Below are 19,266 nucleotides of genomic sequence, written 5' to 3'. Positions count from 1 at the left end.
TTATTCCACCGTGAGGACAGAGCCGGTGGCAGTAGCTGGCACACAGCGGGCGCCCAGTTCAGACCTGCTGAGCAAACGAATGGATTCAGGGGCTGCTGTGTCTCCCTCACCCACCCCCCGCCTCCTATGTGTCTGCAGCGCCAGGCACGTAGTAGGCGCCCCCTAAACATCTGTACAGCAAATGATTTGCAAGTTTTCGGCGCAGAGCACGTGGAGTTTTGGAAACCAGGACAGCAAATGAGTGACTCGGAGACCACAAAAGCGATTCCGGCGCGTGCGAAAGGCGGCGGCCGGGCGACGGCGGAGGGAACGGCGCGGAGCGGGGCGCCCCGCGAGGAGCGCTGCCTGCGTGGCGCCCGAGGCGGGGGCGCGGGGGGCCGCGCGCAGCACGTGCTCGTCTGGGAACCGGCCGGGCCCAGGCGGGCGCGCGTGTGCGCGTGGGGCGTGGGGCGTGGGGCGTGTGCTCGCGCCGTGCCCCCCGCGTGTGCTGCCGGGCGGGCGCCGGCGTGAGTCACGGCGGGGCTAGCCTTTATAACGGCCCCGAGGCTCGCGGGAGCCGCCGCGCCCGTCCGCCTGCCGCTCCGCGCTCCACCCAGCGCGCCCCGGCCCCGAGCCCCCAACCGCCTCCGGCGGCCGCCCAGTCCCGAGGGCGCCATGAGAAGCCCGCGCTGCGCCCCACTCCTGCTCCTCCTGCTGCTGCCGCCGCTGCTGCTCACGCCCCGCGTCGGGGACGCCGCCGTGATCACCGGGGTAAGCGGCCCTGGCGCACCTGTCCGCCCCTGATGCGCGCCTGCGATGTGCCCAGGGGTCTTGGGACGGGACCCTGAAGGGCAGGCTAGAGGCAAAGGGAGGGTCGCCCTGGGTGGGGACACCTGCCCCATTCGCCCCTTGGTGCGCTTGGGAAAATGCCCAGATCCAAAAGCAGCAGACGGCTGGGGACACTGGGCGCGTCCTGGAAGAAAAAGTGACAAGGATGTCGCCCACCACCTTTATTACCACCTTCTCCCACTTACTTCTCCCTCATCACCCACAGCCTCACTCCTCGCATTTTTCTTCTGTTAGGCTGAAAGAAGTTTCTCTCTGAGTCTTCTCAAGTACTTTTGGAGGCGCTCCAGCGTCGAACCTTAAAATTTGACGGCCCCTTCCTGAAATGCAAAGGACCAAGACGAATTCCCCAAGTGCCCAGAGTCTTAATCCTACAATCAAAGAGTTTGCTCCCGATGCGTCCTCCGCAGAAACCCTTTGAAATCGCTTGGTCCAGGGCCATGTGAGCGCTTTGAAAGGCAATTGTGGGCGCTTCCTTCTGGGTTCCGGGGCTTTTCCCCGCCAGGGTCTTGAGGTCTCCCCATAAAAGTTTTAAATTTCTAATTCCTGGCAAAGCACCTCCAGTGCTCCAGCATAATGATGGAGTAGGTTGCTGTGTAGATGTTTAAACTTAAAGATGTCTTCGTCTTTTTTGTAAGCAGGAATTAGTTCGGTTCTCTCCCACTCCCAACAATTTTGTGTGGATCTGAAGAATTGGGTTTGCAGTACAATAGTAAATAGTCTGGTTTACATTAACAAGGCGAAACTGCTATCATTTCCTGGTTGTTCAACTTCTTTACTGTTTTTTTTTTTAAGCGAGGAATTATTTCACACCTTCATTAAATTACTTAAAATATTTAAGTGCACATAATAGGATTTACATAAAATGTCTATGTTTGAAATGTTGATACCTAGATAATAAAATAACATTTGACTTTAAAGGAAATGTCATTGTCTTGAGAAAATCAAGTCCTATTTTCTCTATATTAGTTATTAGGTTTATAGAATTTTGGAAGTCCTTATGCTATGACAGCATTTGTATATATCCAACAGATTTTTAACTGTAAGCTCTGTGATATTTATTAGAAAAGAGGTTTTTAAAACAATTACTTGCATAGCTTTGCCAGTCCATGTGGTTGAAAAAAAGTTTTTGCAGGTCTTTCTAATACATGAGAATTGAAACATGATTGGATTTTTTTCTCCCTCTTCTCCTGCTGGCTCATTTAAAGTTTCTCCTAATCCTCTGAGCCCAAGATCCCTTTGCAATATAAGTATCTTTTTGTTCCATTCACAGGACAACACTATCTGAATAGATTTGCAATGGGTTAAAGATGAAGGGCATTAGGAAACAGCTGTCTAATTAAAAATATATAAACCTGTGCAACTCTTTGTAAATTTTCCAAGAACTGAAGCTTTTGTTACAAAATAAAATTTTATCACATTGGCTGTCTATCTGTTAGAGAGGCTTAGACTGGGCTTATTACATAGTTATGTGTGCTGTTTTTGTTATTGTTATTGTAACTCAGTGTTACAAAAAGAGAATTTTTTTAAATGTCTCTAAAGCAACAGTGCAATAAACTGCAGTTATGTCTCTATGACAGAAATCATCTGGATTCAAATGAAAAATTCAGTAACTTATCAAGATATATTGTATATAGCATGTTAAACATCCAGGTGATTGAATTTTAAAGGATTTTGGCTAGATGTTTGATTGTCTCATTAAAAAAACTCATGGGGCCTCAAAATTCAGGGTATTGAGCATCTGTTGAAATAAAATACTGGCTAAAACTTCCATCTTACATCTACAGTTTTTTGGGTAGTGTATGTAGGTATTTTGAAATTGATTTGTATGCCCACATAGATTTGTTAAAACTATATTGTAAAAGATCATTGACTAGACATCTTATTTATGGGATGCAATGGCTACATTTACATGATTTCTGGCATGCAGATAAAAATTGGAAAGTTGAAACATTTATATATTGTCCTGTAAAATCCAAACACCTCAAGATGAATGCAAAAACTCAAGGTGAAATTTTTACCTTTTATCCAGATACTTGTTTTAGATAGACTGAGAGATATATTCCAATGAGGGAAGAAAATGAACTTTAAAGTAAAATGGTTGGTTACTTTTAATGAGAAATAATGTGAAGAATGTGCCCATATTTTTATGTCTTGAGAAGTTATGACTGTCCTCAAAACTAAGAATTTTGAAGGACTGTTTTAGTTGTTTCCACTAATTATACATTTAAATTTGTGCCTAAATGATAGAGGTTTTAGTTTCTTACATATATAGTACAGGATGTTTTTATCTTATCACTAGCAAAACAGATTACTGCCCACGGTTCAAACAAAGCATTCTATTTTTTGTTGGTTCTAGGAAAGAATAATAGTTCTTCAGATCCATTTTCATGCAAATAAATTTAGGCTTCATTATTTATTTCTATTTAGTAGAGTATGGAAATTCCTCCATAGTTGTTTCATTCCATTGTTTCCTCCATTGTTTCATTGTATGTATTTACAACTTTTATATTGAAAGCAGGTGCCTTGAGTAATTACTATTGACAATTGCACCTGTCACTTGCATTTCTTAAACTGATGGATCTTACAGGATTGTTAGCTGGTTTTGTAATGTGCATATATGTTTATCCTAAGCCAGTAATTTGCTCTTTGCAGCTTATTCACCTGAAGGAAGAGTAACATAAGGCAAGCATCTTGGTCTGTCCATTCTCAACCTATGAGACTTCTTTAAAGAGAAAATGATGAAAAAGCAAGTCGGTGTGAGAAACGTCAAGTTTCATGAACCAAAATGCAAATATTTGAAAGGCAAAATGAGCACTTCTAAAATTTACCTCAGTGCCTTTATGGGTCTGGAGTGTTTCATGCCAGATTTAGAGACTATTTAAATCTCTTTTTTAAAATTGGCCCCAGTGTATTCTGCAGTTAATAGTCATAAAATCTTGTGATTGGATTTATGTAGTTCCTAATGGCCATGTGTAGTGTAAGACTAATATAGTCTTGTTCTTCAAGTTCAAAGCCAATTCAGCCCTAAAGCGCTGGAAAAAGAGAGCTGATTTCATTTTTTTAAAAAATCTTATGTTTATTTAAGATTTTCATAATCCAGGGGCTAGAATTTAGCCCAATTTCAAAAAATAAGAAATAGCTATTCTGATCAGATTGTATTGTAGATATACACAAGTAAATGAAGGTTATCATTTTTTAAAATATATGTGATTATTAAAGTTGAAGTGTTTAGATATTTAAAGGGAATTTTCACTGCCAATTATATATTTCCTTAGCCTGAGTCTTTCCTGTTATCTATATTTATCTGTTTGTTTATTACATTTCAGGCTTGTGACAAGGACTCCCAATGTGGTGGAGGCATGTGCTGTGCTGTCAGTATCTGGGTTAAGAGCATAAGGATTTGCACACCTATGGGCAAACTGGGAGACAGCTGCCATCCACTGACTCGTAAAGTTAGTATAATATATATATATATATATATATATATATTTGTATTCATGGTGGTTCTACTGTGATAACTGCGAGCAAGGTCTGTATGACATGAAGGACCGGGTAATGTGCTCGGCAAACAAATGAATATTGGACGTTAGCAAGGATAACAGTGGAAAACTACCCCCTCTCCTCTCCCCTTTCATTTCAAAGAATTGTATCCTCTGTCTTTCTTATTCCAGTGATAATTTTCATGTTATTACTCTCATAGTGTTAGAAGCATTTTACCAATATAATTTCCAACACATGAATTTGCTTAAAATTTATTTAGAACAAAAATATATATTATACTTTAGTATGCATCTTTGCAGAAATCGGAGTATAGAAGTTCTTGAAAAGACTGCTTTTAATATTAGATCTACTGATAAGGCATAAGCTCTGCGTTTTGGGTTTTTTTAAGAAAATCGACTATACAGTCACTCTTGTATGTTAGTTTAAACATTCTATATTTTGACTCTACCTACAGGATACATTGTTCACAATTTTAGAGATTGATGATATTTAATTTTCCAACTTGCTGTATTATCTGTCAACTCAATATCACAGTGACCTAAACAACACTTTTGAAAAGTTATTAACAGTAATGGCATGATCATAGGATGGCAGGATTGGACAGGGCTTGAGAGGTTGTGTCCCCAAGGGTTGCAGACCCACCTGTCTACAGGGGTCGGGAAGGTTTACATTATATGAGGAAGCGGGTGGGTGGGAGGCAGAAGGCATGTGGAACTGGAGAGTTCTTGGCCTTCTGATTAAAAACCTTTGAAACACTGTGAGGCCTCAACAGAGCCCCCCAGCAATGCCAGGTTGCGTTGCCTTCCTCTGGTTCCACCTCCGCATTTTTCCCATCAGTAAAGTGCCTCCAGAGGCATTGCAAGTCCTAGGCCAGGTGGTTTGCGAGAGGTTGAGCTCAGTCTCTTCAGAGTGTTCTTTCTACACATTGTATACTTTCTTTTAAAAACAAGTAGAATGTTTTCAAAGCAAACCAAATTCCGTTTTCTGTCTTATTTTTTCACATGTGATTTAGGGTTTTAAAATGTAATACAGCCAAACATCTTTCCTGTACTCGACAGTCCCAGAGAATAGTTAATATTTTGACCTCCTCGGAGTGAACAGAATGAAAGAAATTGTGGCCCCTTGACCCAGGTCTAGCTCTGCAAGCCGTAATGTGGATTCCAGTAGTTTGGGCCTATCTAAAGACTGAATTTGCTTTTGGCTTTCCTGTGGTTGCCTTGTGAAATGCTTCCTGTTACGTTTAAACCATCCCTCCTGTGGTTTTACCATGCAAGACTGCACTGTCATTAAAAAACATGACATGCATTGTTTATTCTTGGACAGAAGAGGTTTAAAGTGTTAGTTGTGTGTCTCAATGCCAAACTTCCCTAGAAGAGGGGCCACTGGCCCAGCTGCCTTTAGTATTGATCTTGTTATTTTCAACACCCTTATTGAATTATGAGTTATCTTTTGTACACTTAAGTCATTGTCTCTGAAACACTTACTCTTTTTTTTTTTTTTTTTTGAGACGGAGTCTCGCTTTGTCTTAACTTTCTCCTTTAAGAATTACGTTGTTTTTGGCTTGCATAGTGGCTCACACTGTAATCCCAGCAATTTGGGAGTCTGAGGCAGGCAGTTTGCTTGAGCCCAGGAATTTGAGACCAGCCTGGGCAACATAGTGAGACCCTGTCTCTATAGAAACATTTTTTAAAATTAGCTGGGCATGGTGGCACATAGCTGTAGTCCTAGTTACCAGGAAGGCTGAGATGGCGGGCCGGGGGGGATCAGTTGAGTCCAGGATTTTCAGGCTGCAGTGAGCATAATTGTATCACTACACTCCAGCAAGACTCTGTCTGGAAAAAGAAAAATTGTGTTGTTTTTATACAGTATTAGTATAGTTTCACATGCCCTAGATGTTAGAATCACGTAGCCTGTTTACTAAAACAAGGGAAAAGTGACACTTCCCGTGGAACTATGTTTGTGTTAATAGCAATCATAATTGCACCTTGTTAAATACTGTGACATACCGGATCCTCTATATTAAATGTTGTATATATACTTCTTATTTAATACAACAAGCCTATACACAACATTAAGCCTCAGAGGGGTTCAGCAACACAGGCCGTGAGTAAACAAGAGATACTCAACTTTATTCTTTGTGACACTCTATTGTTTATGTGGTCTTAATCATTACACGCCTCTACCTCCATGAAAGTAGTTGTTGGGTTTCATTTGAACACTTTTTAGTCCAATTAACCAAAACTGGTTTGTTTGGATAATAGGGACAAAATGATCACTGGAATGAGTGATAACAGTTCAGACTGGGAGTTTGTGCCATCCGATAGTTTTGAGTGTTCCAGTCCTCTGCAATATTTAAAAGAGAACCGAATTCTTTTTCCCCAGTTCCTAGATAACTTCAATTTCAGGTTTAGTCCAAGATTAATTTGGAAAGTAAACAAATGCAGTCTTCTTTCATAAGCCTGGCTACATCTCTTTGATTTTGTTTTTATCAGGGATCCAATAATGAAATCTTTAAATAACAGAGTATGGTTTTCAGATGCTCACTTGAAATGTATTTCTGGAATTTTATTTTCTAACTTTTCATATTGGTTGCTTTTTTGTCTTCAAATACATTTTCAAAGGTTATTTTGATGACCTATTTTAAGAGTAGGTCCCAGAGTTGCTACTTGTTCCAGATGAAATTTACCTATTGTAGAAAAAAAATCTAGTTTCTTCCAGAATATCTCTCAGCTGTGTAGTCTTTTCAAAACAACTCAAGAAAGAAAAAGTCTTTCCTCAGTACATTCTGATGAACATTATATACAGTATTCAATTATGCTCTCAAGTTTAATGGCTCATTAGTAGACAGTAAAAATGCAGACACTATATAGATTTTTTTTTTCATTTTGTTTCAGCTTAGTCATTAGCCACCAAAAATCTGTTTATTTGGGTCAAGTGAACAGTATTTGATGAATGAAACTGAGAACCATAGGTAGGAGTTGATAGCTACCGAGGTCAGTTTACTGTTTTATTTAAGATGTACCAATTAACTTGTAGAGTTTACAGTCCCTGACAGGCTATTGTTTTATAATTGTATAGTTTTGAACTTTATATTTGATAATTTTAAGATAGAATAAAATATATGAGTTCACCCAGGAAACACAGTATGCATATTTTCTAAACACATTTTAAAGCAAATAATAGCTTTAACAGGTGTTCATTTTTCTCAATTTTTTTTTTTTTGAGATGGAGTCTCACTCTGTCACCTGCGCTGGAGTACAGTGGCGTGATCTCAGCTCACTGCAAGCTTTGCCTCCCGGGTTCACACCATTCTCTCACCTCAGCCTCCCGAGTACCTGGGACTACAGGTGCCTGCCACCATGCCCGGCTAATTTTTTTTTTTTTTTTTTGTATTTTTAGTAGAGACAGGGTTTCACTGTATTAGCCAGGATGGTTTCGATCTCCTGACCTTGTGATCCACTCGCCTCGGCCTCCCAAAGTGCTGGGATTACAGGTGCATTTTTAACAGTTAAGAATGACTTACTGAATCATGCCTATAGAAGAAACTTTCTGTTTAAAAAACAAAACAAAACAACAACGTTTCTATTAATGCCTCTACTTTCCAAAGTTTACATAGAAGATTAGCCATTTCCTTCCCATTTTGACTAATGTTTAGGTTTGAAAGCTTTAAACACTTTTTAGTGTTCAATAATTATGTGACTAATACTTTAATTTTTACTGCATGTTGTTTTCTGAATTTGTTCAGTTTAAACAACTATGTTTCCTTCAAACAATCTTGTTTTAAATTTTGCTGCACTTTTTATGTGAACATTTTTAGCACCAGGATTTTTTAAAAACTTCACTTTAAAAGTTGACCAATATATTTTCCTTTTCTGAAGGAAGAAAATTCAAATAAAAATCTGGTACTTTTGTTTTTTTAACTTAATATTTTAAAAATTATTAGTGGTTTCTATTTTAGAACCAGCCTATAACAAAACATTGTAAACATAATTATAATTTCAGAATGTGAAGTTATTAAAATTTTAATATATTTTTAAGTAAAAAAATTTAAAACATGAAAATATAACTAATGCAACTAAAAATTTGCAACAGATGGGGAAGAAAGCATAATATGCTAATTTTCTCATCTTTCCTCTCATGATGTCAAGAGCTACTGTCTATTATTATTTCTTGGGATAGCATCATAGCTGTGTTTTATAGGTTCAATTCAGCAAAAGAGCTTACAAGACAGAAATAGGCTTTAGTCTAATACAGGTTTTTCTCAACTTTGGTACTACATACTCTTTGCCCAGTTTCTCCCAGTGGTGACATCTTGCAAAACTATAGTACAATATTACAAGCAGGATATTGACATTGATACAGTTAAGGCACAAAACATTTCCACGCCATAACGATCCCTCATGTTGCCCTTTTATAAGTGCTAATTTCTCTTTAAAAGTGCTGTAAAAGAGTAAAAATCATGCTTTCTCAAAGTGCTGGATGATCTGCCTCGGTAACTTCTAGAATTTGCTGTTTGGAATTCTAGGCTATTGGAAACTTTGCATTGAGTGTTGGTTGATTCTAAAGTAAACCATGAAGTTTGGACTAAGGGGTTCCGGTGTGCATCTTCCGTAAGCACTTTCTCATGCATTTGTGATTATGAGACACGCCTGTTAGCTTTGTCACTCAGTGTCTGTAAATCTAGAAGTGAATGGGCCAGTCAAGAAATTGACAAGCATCTACTGAGTGTATAATATCAGAAATCATGGCTTTTGGCCAGGCACAGTGGCTTATGCCTGTAACCCCCAGACTTTGGGAGGCCGAGATGGGCGGATCACTCGAGGCCAGGAGTTCAAGACCAACCTGGGCAACATGGCAAAACCCGTTCTCGACTAAAAATACAAAAATTAGCTGGGCGTGGGTGCACGTTCCTGTAGTCCCAGCTACTCGGAAGGCTGAGGTGGGAGAATCTCTGGAACCTGGGAGGCGGAGGCTACAGTGAGCTGAGATCACGCCATTGCACTCCAGTCTAAGTGCAACAACAGAGCAAGACTCTGACTCACAAAAAAAAAAAAAGAAAGAAAGAAAGAAAGAAAGAAAGAAGAAAAGAAGAGAAGAGAGAAAAGAAAAGAGAAAAGGAATCATGGTTTTTGTCATTAGGAGCTCACAGATCTGAGTGAACTGGGTTTGAATGAGAAAAAAGCACCTCAGTATCAAGGACCCTGCAGTTCAGGCAGATCCAGATTGATGTTCATACGGTCTCGGTGTCCTTGATTTAAAGATTACAAAGTATTTTTTGAAAGTTTCACAAAAACAGATGACCTCGTGAACACACTACCAGGGTCCCTCCTCTAGGTCCTGGACTAGAGAGGGGCTTTGGCCTCTTGGGCTTCATGGTGAGTCCATCTCTAAGTTTGGTGGTGTGAGTTACATTTTGCCTGCTCGGAGCTGGGCAGGGTAGTGAGGGGAGCCTCGGGATCTGAGACGGTCATCTCACTTCTGCCCTTTGGGGAGCTTCTAGTCTCTGTGGGGCATTGCAGGGCATGTGATTGGCACATAACTAGTATTTCCTGAGTGTTTTCTGTGTACAAGACTAAGAGCTATATGCTCATGAGTAAAACGGATATGGTCCCCTCTTTAGAGAGTCTGGTGTCTGGGCTTGGTGGTATTTGAGAAGAGAGCAATATCTGGAAGAAAGCAGGACTGTGTTTGACTATGAGCATTATTCCCTCCTAGCTGAGTAATCTCAGTCCAGGACCTTTGCTTCACCTCAAAAGGAAGTCACTTACCTCTGTCTCAGACAAAGCAAAAATCTGGTGCTGAGGTTTGGGATGACATTCATAAATGATGCCTTCTGAGAACTGACCCATGGCACACAATCCACGTGATTTTTCTTTTCTACCAGGCCCAAGGTACTGCCCACCCCATGTGACAGTCCAGAGAGTGATCATAGTGTCACGATGCAGAAAGCAGAAGGCTGTGAGCACCCGTAAGCAGCTGAAACAATTTTACTGGTGTTCTGTCTTGTATCATTAAGAGGGAAGCGCCACGATGATGTGCACCCTCACCTGTTTTGCTCATCGTTGTATGCTCAGCACTTAAGATAGGGCCTGGTATGAAGGTGGCGCTCAGTATCTGTCGAATGGGTAAATGAAAGAAACATACTTGGTGATCTCCATTTATAACAGTTTAACATGCTCATTATAGGTGTATTTCACTGACACACTTCAGGCTCCTTTTACTTGGATATTGCTCTCTGTGTCTGTTTTTCTCAGCCTCAGCACTATTGACATCTTGTGCCAGATAATTCTTTGTTATAGGGGTTGTCCTGTGCATTGTAAAATGTTTAGCAACATCCTTGGCCTCTACCCACTAGATGCCTAGAGCATCCCCCTCCCTGCCCTTAGTTGTGACAAATGAAGACATTTGCAGACATTGCCAAATGTCCCCTGGGGACACAGTCATCCCTAGTTGAGAATCACTGGCCCATGTACCAGTTTTAGGCTTGGCAGAAAGGAAACTTAAGGTCTCAGCGTCAGAATGGGCTATAAAGGTAATTGATGATCACTTCTCATGCTATCCACTTGTAATTGTCTAAGCCAGTCCAGCTGTACTCACCTCCTCTGATGTGTTCTTGGTGGCAGCAAAAGAGCCAGCCCTCAGTGTTCCCTTTGACACACAGTGACAGAACCATTCTGAGCACAAGTCTATATTAATCCAGTGGCGAACATGTCTGCATGTAGATGCTGTCATTAGAACCTGGGAAGTCATGACACAGCAGAAGGACAGAGGAACTGGGATGGCTTGGCTGTATCTTGCTCCACCAGTTCACTACATACATACCCTGCCCTCCCATTGCCTCTTTTTCTTCCCTTTGTATTTATTGATCTCAATCATCTCCCTGGCCCTTCCAGAACAATTTTGGAAATGGAAGGCAGGAAAGAAGAAAGAGGAAGAGAAGAAAAAGGAAAAAGGAGGTAAGAAGAATGCGAGTGTGGTACCACCGAAAGACATGCCCAGAAGAATTAGCCTTTATATTGTTGCACTACCATAGAGTTGGGTCTGTCCTATCAGTTCAGCGCCGATATAAGGTTGGAATGGTTCTGCCACTGTCTGTAGACAGCTTTGGTAATCTATGTCGATATCTATATGATATATACAAAGAAATCTATCTGGAAGGCATCTAAACAATGCATTTCAGCTTTTCTCATAAGGACAGATCATTGATGTGGGGTGGCCCGTTTTGGTGGAACAGAATGAGAAATACACTAGAATGATGTTGAATAAAGCATTTGAGTTTGGAAGCAGGAAGAACACATCCTCTGCCATGTTTAAACTATGGAAACATCTCTGAGATATGAGTCTGTAGTCACTCGTCTCTCTCACTTTAGCCTGAATCAGAGTCACTTGCCATCTGATTTCACAGACGCTCCAGGCCTGGGATTAAACTTTCTCCATATAACTTGTAAGACAGGCAGATTCTCAGGAAGGTGCTATTCCTTAGGGGAGGGAAAATGACATTTGCTGTCTTTATTCTAGAAAGCATACATATTTGGAGTGTACACCATTTGCCACTGACACAGACAACCACCATGCTCGCTGTCGGTTGACCCTCCTCAACCCAGCTTGGCTGGTGACATGGGCTGGGTTCTTAGAGTAACTCTCAAATGAAGCAGACCTTTCACTGCTACGTGGTTTGTTCCATTTATGCAAATTGAGCTTGCCTTCTTCCCTGATTTTCCTCTGTTCCTTTTAAAGATTTTCCCAGCATTTTGACTCCTGGCATCTGTGTGCACATGTATGAATTTATATATTGCTCATTGATGGTGAGTTTATATTTGCTTATTGCATAGACATGGTCATGCCCATGATACCAGCTTCAAGCTTAAGGAGCTTCAGTGATAGGATACCGTAAAAAGAAATAAATGAGAAAAAGTGAAAGGCAGTACAGCTTGAGGACTAAAAGCTTGGTCTCTTGGGCCCACTCACTGCTGGCCAAGCTTCAAGTTTTAGATAAGTGCCTTTGGCCAATATACCAGTCTCTCTTTGCCTCATTCTCTCATCTGTAAAATGGGTACAATTAAAGTGCTTGCCATCTTTACAAGGTGATTGTAAGAATGGGAAAGGATAACATATAAAAAGACTGAGCAGGCCGGGTGTGGTAACTCACACCTGTAATCCCAGCAGTTTGAGAGGCTGAGGCAGGCAGCTCACTTGAAGTTGGTAGTTCGAGACCCGCCTGGCCAACATGGTGAAACCCTGTTTCTACTAAAGACTACAAAAATTAGCTGGCCGTGGTGGCATGCACCTGTAGTCCCAGCTACTCGGGAGCCTGAGGCAGAAGAATCACTTGAGCACGGGAGGCAGAGGTTGCAGTGAGCCAAAATTGTGCCACTGCCCTCCAGCCTGGGTGACAGAGCAAGACTCTGTCTCAAAAGTAATAAATAATAAATAAATAAAAAGTACTGAGCGTATTGCCTAATGGGTAGTTAACGCTCAGTAAACACTAGTTGTTATTTAAATAGCTATCTCAAGAATGGTTTGGTGTGTTTGTTTTTGAAACCTTTCCAGCTCTGACTCCATTTTCTTTTTTATTTAGGTTCCATTTGTTGGGCGGAGGATGCATCACACTTGCCCATGTCTGCCAGGCTTGGCCTGTTTACGGACTTCATTTAACCGATTTATTTGTTTAGCCCGAAAGTAATCGCTTTAAAGTAGAAACCAAATGTGAATAGCCACATCTTATCTGTAAAGTCTTACTTGTGATTGTGCCAAACAAAAAATGTGCCAGAAAGAAATGCTTTTGCTTCCTCAACTTTCCAAGTAACTTTTTTATCTTTGAGTTTTAAATGATTTTTTTTTTAATCGGGAATTTTACTTTTGGATAGAAATATAAAGTGTAAGGCATTGTGGAACTGGTTCTCATTTCCCTGTTTGTGTTTTGGTTTGGTTTGGCTTTTTTCTTAAATGTCAAAAACATACCCATTTTCACAAAAATGAGGAAAATAGGAATTTGATATTTTGTTAGAGAAACTTTTTTTTTCCTCACCATCCCAAGCCCCATTTGTGCCCCGCCACACATACATACATACATACATACATACATACAACTTTTGGTCCCTTGCCTCTTCCACCTCAAAGAATTTCAAGGCCCTTACCTTACTTTATTTTTCTCCATTTCTCTTCCCTGCTCTTGCATTTTAAAGTGGTAGGTTTATCTCTTTGAGTTTGATGGCAGAATCGCTGATGGGAATCCAGCTTTTTGCCGGCTATTTAAATAGTGAAAAGAGTTTATATGTGAACTTGACACTCCAAACTCCTCTCATGGCGTGGACGCTGGGAGTGCTGCCGGACCCTTCCTAAACCTGTCACTCAAGAGGACTTCGGCTCTGCTGTTGGGCTGGTGTGTGGACAGAAGGAATGGAAAGCTAAATTAATTTAGTCCAGATTTCTAGGTTTGGGTTTTTCTAAAAATGAAAGATTACGTTTACTTCTTTTTCTTTTTATAAAGTTTTTTTTCTTAGTCTCCTACTTAGAGATATTCTAGAAAATGTCACTTGAAGAGGAAGTATTTATTTTAATCTGGCACAACACTGATTACCATTTTAAAATCGGTATTAAGTTGTAATTTAAACGTTGTTTGTAACCGAAAGGTCGATTGTAATGGATTGCCGTTTGTACCTGTATCAATATTGCTGTGTGAAAATTCTTTATCAGAATAATGACAGTACTGTATATCATTTTATTTTAATAGTATATCCTTATTTTTGTCACGAGTGTTGTCAGTTTTTATTATAAGCAGATTTCTAAATAGGCTATGTCCCAACATGGAGAAAGACCCCAAGGTTGGTAAAATAGCCCCAGAGATATGTGCATTTTCATCTTACATACAGCAGAATTCTGTTTGCATGGATTTTAAGGTAGTTCAAAAAATAAACAATGTGTAAATCAGTGGGGTTTTGGAGCGTGAAGGAAAAGGATGCCATGCAAAACTGATGGTAATCAGGAATGGACTCATGGGACTTAAGTGTATTGACTTGGCAAAGAGTGATGGGAGTGTGTGTCTCGGGTGGTTAGGCAGGGTGCTAGGTGCTACCACATGGTGATGCCAATGTAGGCTGGCCTTGAAAACCCACCAAGTATTGTAAATGGTTTCAACGTTGCAAGTAAACAGTTTATGAAATGTGTTCAACTGACTAAACTTGCCCATGCCAACCCACCAACCATTTCCAAACACAGAAACTGTCCGTTTTGTAGTTATTGACTCAGCCAGGGCTTATGATTGCACATTGTATGTAATTTTACCCCTTGAGCTAATGTGTCCCATAAATGTATGGGATTTTGCTGTGCTAATTACCAAACTTGATCAGAAAAGTATTATTTTTGGTTGTTTAGTTTGTGTTCAAGAAACATTCCTCTGCAAGTTTGCTGAAGAAAATTCAACTTCAACAAGGGGAATTATGAGTAAAGAAACGCACTCTGGCAATTTTGTTCTTTGTTTTCATATAATATTCAAGACTTTCGAGGCTACATTGGCCAGGTGCAGTGGCTCACACCTGTAATCCCAGCACTTTGGGAGGCCAAGGCGAGAGGATCGTTTGAACTCAGGAGTTTGAAACCAGCTTGGGCAACATGGAGAAACCCCATCTCTACAAAAAAAAAAGAAAAAAAGAAAAATTGGCTGGGCACAGTGGCATGCACCATTAGTCCCAGCTACCCCGGAGGCTGAGGTGGGAGGATCACCTGAGCCTGGGAGATCAAGGCTGCAGTGAACCGTGATATTGTGTTACTGCACTCCAGCCTGGGTAGCAGAGCAAGACCCTGTATTAAAAAAAAAAAAAAAAAAAAAAAAAGGCTATAATGTTGTTTCTTCCAGTTCCTAGGATCATCTCACACACTTGCTGGGACTTCATAGACCAGAATTTCCACAAAGTAAGGCAAGATGAAAATTTACACGAGAAAACCTAAATCCGCCGTCTACTTTGAAAATATGAATTCCCTTCATTCTAAGGTAGACAGAAATCTTGTGCTAGAATATGATGCCCAAACCCTATTGGACCTTCGGATTTCTTTGCGAACATTGACTTTCGTGAAAACTATCATTTCTGACTTTATTCTGCCTTTTATCAAAAGCAACATTTTTTTTAACCATAGAAAAGCTTATGCCAAAACTATTTCCTGTAAACCCTCCTATCTCGCTGAGAACCTTCATTCTTCTCAGTATTTCCATGTAGTTCTTTTGTTAGAGCCTTTTATGAAGTCAGTTCAGTGATAGATCAAACACATAACCTGGTTTTCCTCTTCATTGGTTTCAATATTAGAAATCTCATCACCCTTTTCTAGCTTCATTTTTAGAAGGTTAAAGGTGGGGGCCATTTTAATTTTAAAAGCCGGACACTTCTGGTATTCAGTAAGGGTCCCTGTGCAATTCACCGACAACCTTTTATGGTGTTTCCATCTCCGTGTTGCTATGTCTTTCTGATAATATCCTCGGAATTAGTATTTCATCTTCTGATATCTTCCCCAAAGTTGTCAATTCTCAGTACTTCCTTTTGTGTTAAAGAGAACTCAGTTTCTTCCAGCATTTTCACAAATTTTAATTGACAAAAATTGTATTTATTTGTGGTATACAACATGATGTTTTGAAATATGGATGCATTGTGGAATGCTAAATTGAGCTAATTAATGTATGGACTACCTCACACATCTTTTTTTTTTTTTTTTTTTTTGCGTTGAGAACAGTTAATATCTCTCTTAGTGATTTTCAAGTATACAATATTAACTACAGTCACTGTGTTGTATGATGGATCTTCGTTCCAGGATTTTTTAATGTATTTCAAAGATGACAGTCTGTAACAACATGATCTTTAAATAAACTTTATTATCCCCCACTATATATATATATATATATATATATGCATATGTATATATATTTTTAGTGTACTTTCAGAGTACACATTTCCCAAAATTAGAGATGCAATTATGATGCTGTTCTTGAAGTACGGTTCCCATTTTTTCCATCACCCACCACTCTGAAAAATTTTGATTTGATTTTTATAGGATGAGGCCTAAGTGTTGGGATTTTTTTTAAAGCTCCCTAATTAATTTCAAGGTGCATCCATAGTTGAGTGCCGCTGAGAACCAGTAGAGGACTGTACTCCTATAGAAAGGTTACTGGTACCCAGTGACACTATTTGATGAGACACCTTTCTAGTTGAATTAGAAATGAGGATAGTAGCTGGGTGGCTTTGATTTTCTTACCACCCTCGAAAGTTCCTGTGGTCCTCAGCACCAGTTCCCTTTCATTCTAGAGGGAAACACACAGAGGGGTCCCACTGGAGAATTCCCAGCAGCAATTAGCCCATTTGAAGAATTCACGTGAAGTTCCCCAGGGAAGCAGGCCCCAGTCCAACCTGGCTAGCCTCACAGCTCCCTGGGTTTCATAAGCTCTCACATCCTTTAGTGCACCCTCTCACATCCTTTAGTGCATCCTCCCGGGTGACCCAGCTTCAAAACTCCCCAGCAGGCACACCCCTTTCCCAGCCCCTTCCCCATACATCTCACTATTTCATTCTATTTTACTGGGTCCATAAATCATCTAACTGCTTTAGAGAGCCCAATATTGTACTGCACTGTAACTGAATAAATCAGAATGGTAAGCATTTCAATAAAATACATATTTGTCACAAAAGATTAAAAGCAAAAGAGTAGAAAATTGTGCTATAGGCGACACGATTGCTGGCAACAACATGCAGAGGCTAATGCATATTACGTGCTTACAGGGTATGCATTCTTGTGCCCCTGTGGGGATTCCCTCATCATAAAGCCTGGAACACCGACTCATGCAGTTGTGCCAGCTGGGCAAAACGATGGCCTTCTCCATGGAGTGACAACCATAGTGAATAGTTCCAGGCACTCTCATGTTACTTCAGAGTTTCTCCATCTCAACACTAGTGACTTTCTGAGCCACTTTTTTTTTTTTTTTTTTTGAGACAGAATTTTGCTCTGTCACCTAGGCTGGAATGCAGTGGCACGATCTCTGCTCACTGCAACCTCTGCCTCCTGAGTTCAAGCGGTTCGCCTGCCTCAGTCTCCCGAGTAGCTGGGACTACAGGCGCCTGCCACCACGCCCGGCTAATTTTTGTGTTTTTAGTGGAGACAGTGTTTCACCATATTGGCCATGGTTGGTCTTGAACTCCTGGCCTCAAAGGATCTGCCCACCTCAGCCTCCCAATGTGCTGGGATTACAGGCATGAGCCACTGCTCCTGGCCCTGGTCCACATCATTTATTGTTGTGGAGGACTGTCCTGTGCATTGTAGGATGTTTAGTAGCATCCCTGGCTACTAGTTCCAGTAACACTCTCCAAGTTTTGACAACCAAAAATGTCTCTAGACATTGCCAAGTGTCCTCTGCGGTTGCAGGTGGGGATAAATTGTCCCCTTTGAAAACTACTGCTTTAGTCTGAAGCTATTTTGTGTCTGCTTGACTTCACTTAATAATAATATGTTTTTATTTCAGTATAAAAAGTTGAAAAGACGGTATTTGAAAAGTTAAACCTCCAAATGTGACATTACAAAATAAGTATCCTAAAAAACAAACAAAATATTTTGTATCCAAAATAGTGGAATGGGGCCGGGCATGCCAGTGGCTTACACCTGTAATCCCAGCACTTTGGGAGGCTCATCACTTGAGGCCAGGAGTTCAAGACCAGCCTGGCCAACATGGCAAAACAGGTAGCTGGGATTACAGGTGTACTGGTGCATGCCTATAATCCCAGCTACTCAGGAGGCTGAGGCACAAGATTTGCTTAAAGCCAGGAGGTGGAGGTTGCCTTGAGCCAAGATCAAGCCACTGCACTCCAGTTTGGGTGACAGCAAGACTGTGTCTCAAAAAAAACAAAAAAAAAGTAGTGGAATGGTAAACATTTGATATAATTTACATATTCAATAAAAAATCAGTTATCTGTCAGCTCTATAGTTTACTGTGTTTCAAGGAAGAAATTTTTAGAACCACTCTTTAAAGTTTAAGATGAAGGGTTCTTTGGAAGGCCAAGGTGGGTGGATCACAAGGTCAGCAGTTCAAGACCAGCCTGGCCAAGATAGTGGAAACCCCATCTCTACTAAATACAAAAATACTAAATACAAAAATTAGCCGGGCTTGGTGGCGGGCACCTGTAATCCCAGCTACTCGGGAGGCTGAGGCAGGAGAACTGCTTGAATCCAGGAGGCAGAGGTTGCAGTGAGCCAAGATCGCACCACTGCACTCCAGCCTGGGTGACAGGGTGAGACTCTGTCTCAAAAAAAAAAAAAAAACAAAAAAAAAGATGCTATATAATTCATCTAATATTCATCTAATTTTTCTATGATTGAATTAACCTGAGACCTTCGGCCGGGCGCGGTGGCTCAAGCCTGTAATCCCAGCACTTTGGGAGGCCGAGACGGGTGGATCACAAGGTCAGGAGATCGAGACCATCCTGGCTAACACGGTGAAACCCCGTCTCTACTAAAAATACAAAAAAAAAAAAACTAGCCGGGCGAGGTGGCGGGCGCCTGTAGTCCTAGCTACTCGGGAGGCTGAGGCAGGAGAATGGGGGAGGCGGGGCTTGCAGTGAGCTGAGATCCAGCCACTGCACTCCAGCCTGGGCGACAGAGCGAGACTCCGTCTCAAAAAAAAAAAAAAAAAAAAATGGCCGGGCGCGGTGGCTCAAGCCTGTAATCCCAGCACTTTGGGAGGCACGGGCGGATCACAAGGTCAGGAGATCGAGACCATCCTGGCTAACACGGCGAAACCCCGTCTCTACTAAAAACACAAAAAATTAGCCGGGCGAGGTGGCGGCGCCTGTGGTCCCAGCTACTCGGGAGGCTGAGGCAGGAGAATGGCGGGAACCCGGGAGGCAGAGCTTGCAGTGAGCTGAGATCTGGCCACTGCACTCCAGCCTGGGCGACAGAGCGAGACTC

General features: G+C 41.1%; 1 protein-coding gene across 3 annotated transcripts; it reads left to right on the top strand.

The window, feature by feature from the left end:
* Positions 1-292: 292 nt before the first annotated feature.
* On the top strand, positions 293-16,200 carry PROK2 (prokineticin 2). 3 transcript variants are annotated; one of them, XM_015130419.3, is made up of 4 exons: positions 293-750; positions 4,155-4,280; positions 11,223-11,285; positions 12,908-14,081. In XM_015130419.3, the coding sequence occupies exons 1-4, from the start codon at positions 655-657 to the stop codon at positions 13,010-13,012; spliced, it is 390 nt and encodes a 129-aa protein (XP_014985905.1). In that variant the 5' UTR covers positions 293-654; the 3' UTR covers positions 13,013-14,081. The 3 variants fall into 3 exon arrangements, with proteins under 3 accessions (XP_014985905.1, XP_001083022.1, XP_077849453.1); XM_001083022.5 differs by lacking the exon at positions 11,223-11,285 and having other exon boundaries at positions 12,908-16,200; XM_077993327.1 differs by lacking the exon at positions 12,908-14,081 and having other exon boundaries at positions 11,223-12,234.
* Positions 16,201-19,266: the final 3,066 nt, after the last annotated feature.

Source organism: Macaca mulatta, chromosome 2 (assembly GCF_049350105.2).
Source record: "Macaca mulatta isolate MMU2019108-1 chromosome 2, T2T-MMU8v2.0, whole genome shotgun sequence".
In the NCBI taxonomy this organism is placed as follows: domain Eukaryota; kingdom Metazoa; phylum Chordata; class Mammalia; order Primates; family Cercopithecidae; genus Macaca; species Macaca mulatta.
The sequence above is the reverse complement of the archived record's forward strand: the minus strand, read 5'-3'. Positions and strand labels throughout refer to the sequence as shown.